At 38.7% G+C, this 3,282-nt stretch overlaps 1 protein-coding gene across 1 annotated transcript; it reads left to right on the top strand.

Annotated features, from left to right (window-relative positions):
- The first annotated feature begins 1,321 nt into the window (after positions 1–1,321).
- lage3 (L antigen family member 3) lies at positions 1,322–3,065 on the top strand. The gene is made up of 3 exons (XM_010780137.1): positions 1,322–1,408; positions 2,562–2,690; positions 2,813–3,065. The coding sequence occupies exons 1-3, from the start codon at positions 1,359–1,361 to the stop codon at positions 2,925–2,927; spliced, it is 294 nt and encodes a 97-aa protein (XP_010778439.1). The 5' UTR covers positions 1,322–1,358; the 3' UTR covers positions 2,928–3,065.
- Positions 3,066–3,282: the final 217 nt, after the last annotated feature.

Genomic DNA, 3,282 nt, shown 5'->3' with positions numbered 1-3,282 from the left:
ACACAGGGACTGCAGTACAAGTACACAGATATACTGCAGTACTACAGGAAAATACACAAAGAGTTACAGCTGCAGGTCCCTCAGAGTGCCTTTACACTGCGCCATGTACAAGTACACAGAGATACTTCAGTACAAGTACAGAGATATACTGCAGTAATACAAGTACACAGGGACTGCAGTACTACACAGGAGGAGAGGAAAATACACAGAGCTAGTTTTTTGGAGTATTTCCATGCAACCTTATATTCTTCTACTTCTACTTCTCAAAGGGAAATAGACACAGTACTTTTTTTATAGCAATACATTTATCTCTGACAGATTTAGTAAAACAAATGTATATGATCAAATACATCTTGTAAAAATATATGCGATAAAAGACAACACTATTAATAATAAAGCTAATAGTAATACAATGTTATAAATAAAAGAATACACATTAAAATGAACTTCTGGAAGTGTGTTGCACAACTAAAGCTCAGAGTGATATTTGATCCTGAATATTAAGTCTTTATCTGCAGCTTCACGGCATGAAATGATCGTTACTCACTTTTCTTTGAGAGTCCGGATCTCTGCGCGAGGAAGGAGCTCCGAGCCGTTTAAATCTGTCTGTTTCAATCTAAAGATATTGACTGTTCGCCTCCTGGATGGTTAAGAAGATACCGGTGAGTCCTCGGGTTGTTTTAAAGCAGGAATGATCCGCAGCAGCAGAAGAAGAAGAAGAGTCGGAGCTCCGCAGCTGATTCTGACAGCACTCCTACAAAGTAAAAGTCGCTCCGCAAGTTTTATTTTGAAGGTCTGTTCAGAATTCATAGCTGCAGCTTAAAGTGTACACACATGTAGTTAAAAGCAAGCAGACAATACATTAAAGTATATGCTATTATGTTATAGTCAAATTAAAATCAGAGACCATTAAAACATTTGTATTAATTCATAACAAGCAAAAATAATATTGATATGAATCATTATTATTATTAATAGGGTTTAAACTGTATTAAAAAAACTATTATGACATATGTAAATGTCACTTATTTTTTATGTGATGCATAAAGTACTTTTTGCTAATGTTATATATTTTTTAAGGCAATTTATTATCGTGGTATCGCTGCTTTTATTTAAATAAGTCAAATAATCTGCAGTGTTTTACTGTACTAAACATATATTATATTCATTAGAAAAATATTAAGATTATCTCATTATTATCATTACTGTTATGATAATAATGATAATATGAATAATCATATTTATTATTAATATTCCTGGCTGCAGTACCGCCCTCCGCCGCTCCGGGGCAGCAGCGCTTCATTAGTTAAATCTCCAACCGGAAGTGCTGCTTTATTGACTTTCTGTAAACAAACACGATGGCGGCGACGGACAGAGAAATGAATCCAGAACCGGAGAAACTGCAGTTGTATCCTTTAAATCTGCTCATAATGTTAATATTTAAATCTTATCTGTAGTGCAAAGTCTTCTTCTAGTGTTTACTGGTTTAAACAACGCCCTGTTAGCTTTCCTTCATGAGCTTAATGCTACATGTTTCTGTTAGCTTCGCTGGGATTCATGGAGAATAATATATCATGTTTGACTTTAATGAGTATTTAAATCTAAGTGTGAGATGGATCTGACTGGTTCTGAAACGGGGTAAGAGGGTCTGTTAGTGAGCTGAATGTCTGAATGTTTTATTAAAGCTGTTATTACAAGTTCATTCAGTTTATTGCCATCTATTAGGGGTTTATAAATAAAGAATGAGACTTTGTGTATTAAAACCTGAAACACCGTCTAATCTCAAGTAGGCTTCCAAAAGAACAAAGACAAGCAATAAGCTCAGACATAGAGACAAGACAGTTAGAGATATGGAAGTCATAATAATAGATTTGATGTATATAGGCGCCTTTCAAGGCTCTCAATGTCGCCGTACAAGGAACACAAAAAAAAAAAAAAGACGATATAATCAATCAATAGAAAAGTTAGTAAAATGTTGCTCATAATAATAATATATTTAATTTATATAGCGCCTTTCAAGGGACCCAAGGCCGCTTTACAAGAGTTAAAGACAGACAACAAAACAAATAATAGGTAGTAGGAGTGGAAGCAGGGGGCTGTGAGAGGTCATGGTGAGGGGTGGAGGAGGTCCGCCGAGTACTGGGGGGCGAGGAGAGAATTGTACGTGAGGAGGAGGGGTTTGTACTGAGAGCCAGGGAAGGTGGATTGAAAATACTGCAGAAGTACATGTTGCTGAGCACCTAAAGTACACTTGGCTGATTAGACGAGTAGTTAGCTTATGTGTAACGGAGCGTCAGCAAAAACAACAACAAAACAAAACAAGGCATTGCACATAAGTAGAAAAAAACAATACTAGAATTCAAGCTTCTCAAAATAGAATGAAAGCATTATTAAAAAGTAGAAAATACACAGTAGACCGTACCGTATGTCTAATTTGAATCGTGTGGACTCTTATCTGTTGCTGCTGTGGCTCCTAGATGTCCCTACTGGGGGTTAAAAGGTATTTGATCTTCATGTTTGTGATGAAGTTAGTTGTTTGTAGCCTAAGCCCCGCCCCTCAGCCGGCTGGACGTCCCCTTCCCCTCCCCCAGAGACGCCTCCATCGCTCTGGGCTCTCTGTCTCCAGACCGAGAGCCCAGGAAGGGAGGGATCGACAAACAGCTGATGGTGACGGACAGGACGCTGACTGTGTGAGGAGACACACACACACACACACACACACACACACACACACACACACACACACACACACACACACACACACACACACACACACACACTCTAACCTCCTCCTTCTTCTTCTGTGTTTCAGGAGGTGGAGTGCTGACGAGGCTCGGATCCTCCGGGTCTCTGTGAACTCTTTCCTGGATAATCTGTCGCTCGTCCTGGAGACCATGCAGATGTTTGCCCCCCCCGCCTCACAGTGACACGTACACACACACATACACACACAGCTGGATCCTGAGAGGACCGTTTGAAGGAAGTGTTGGGAAGCTTCACCTGTTGGACGATTTCTATTTAAACTTCTTTTGTAAGAAAACAAATAAAAAGCAGCTGATCAAAAATATATCGTTTTCACTGGATCTGAAACAAGTAGTTTAATCTGAGAGTTGTTTTTTTATCATCAATGAATGGTTATGTCTATAAGATTCCAGAAGATATTGAAAAATGTCAATCCCAGTTCCACAAAGTCCAAGGATTGAGTTGAAATGTCTCTTAATGACTAATTAAATAAGATAGAAGTTGCGGATGACTTGTCGGATAGTAACCTCTTATGCTGCG

This window comes from Notothenia coriiceps, unplaced genomic scaffold (assembly GCF_000735185.1).
Source record: "Notothenia coriiceps isolate Sejong01 unplaced genomic scaffold, NC01 NC01_scaffold00021376, whole genome shotgun sequence".
Lineage (NCBI taxonomy): Eukaryota > Metazoa > Chordata > Actinopteri > Perciformes > Nototheniidae > Notothenia > Notothenia coriiceps.
The sequence above is the reverse complement of the archived record's forward strand: the minus strand, read 5'-3'. Positions and strand labels throughout refer to the sequence as shown.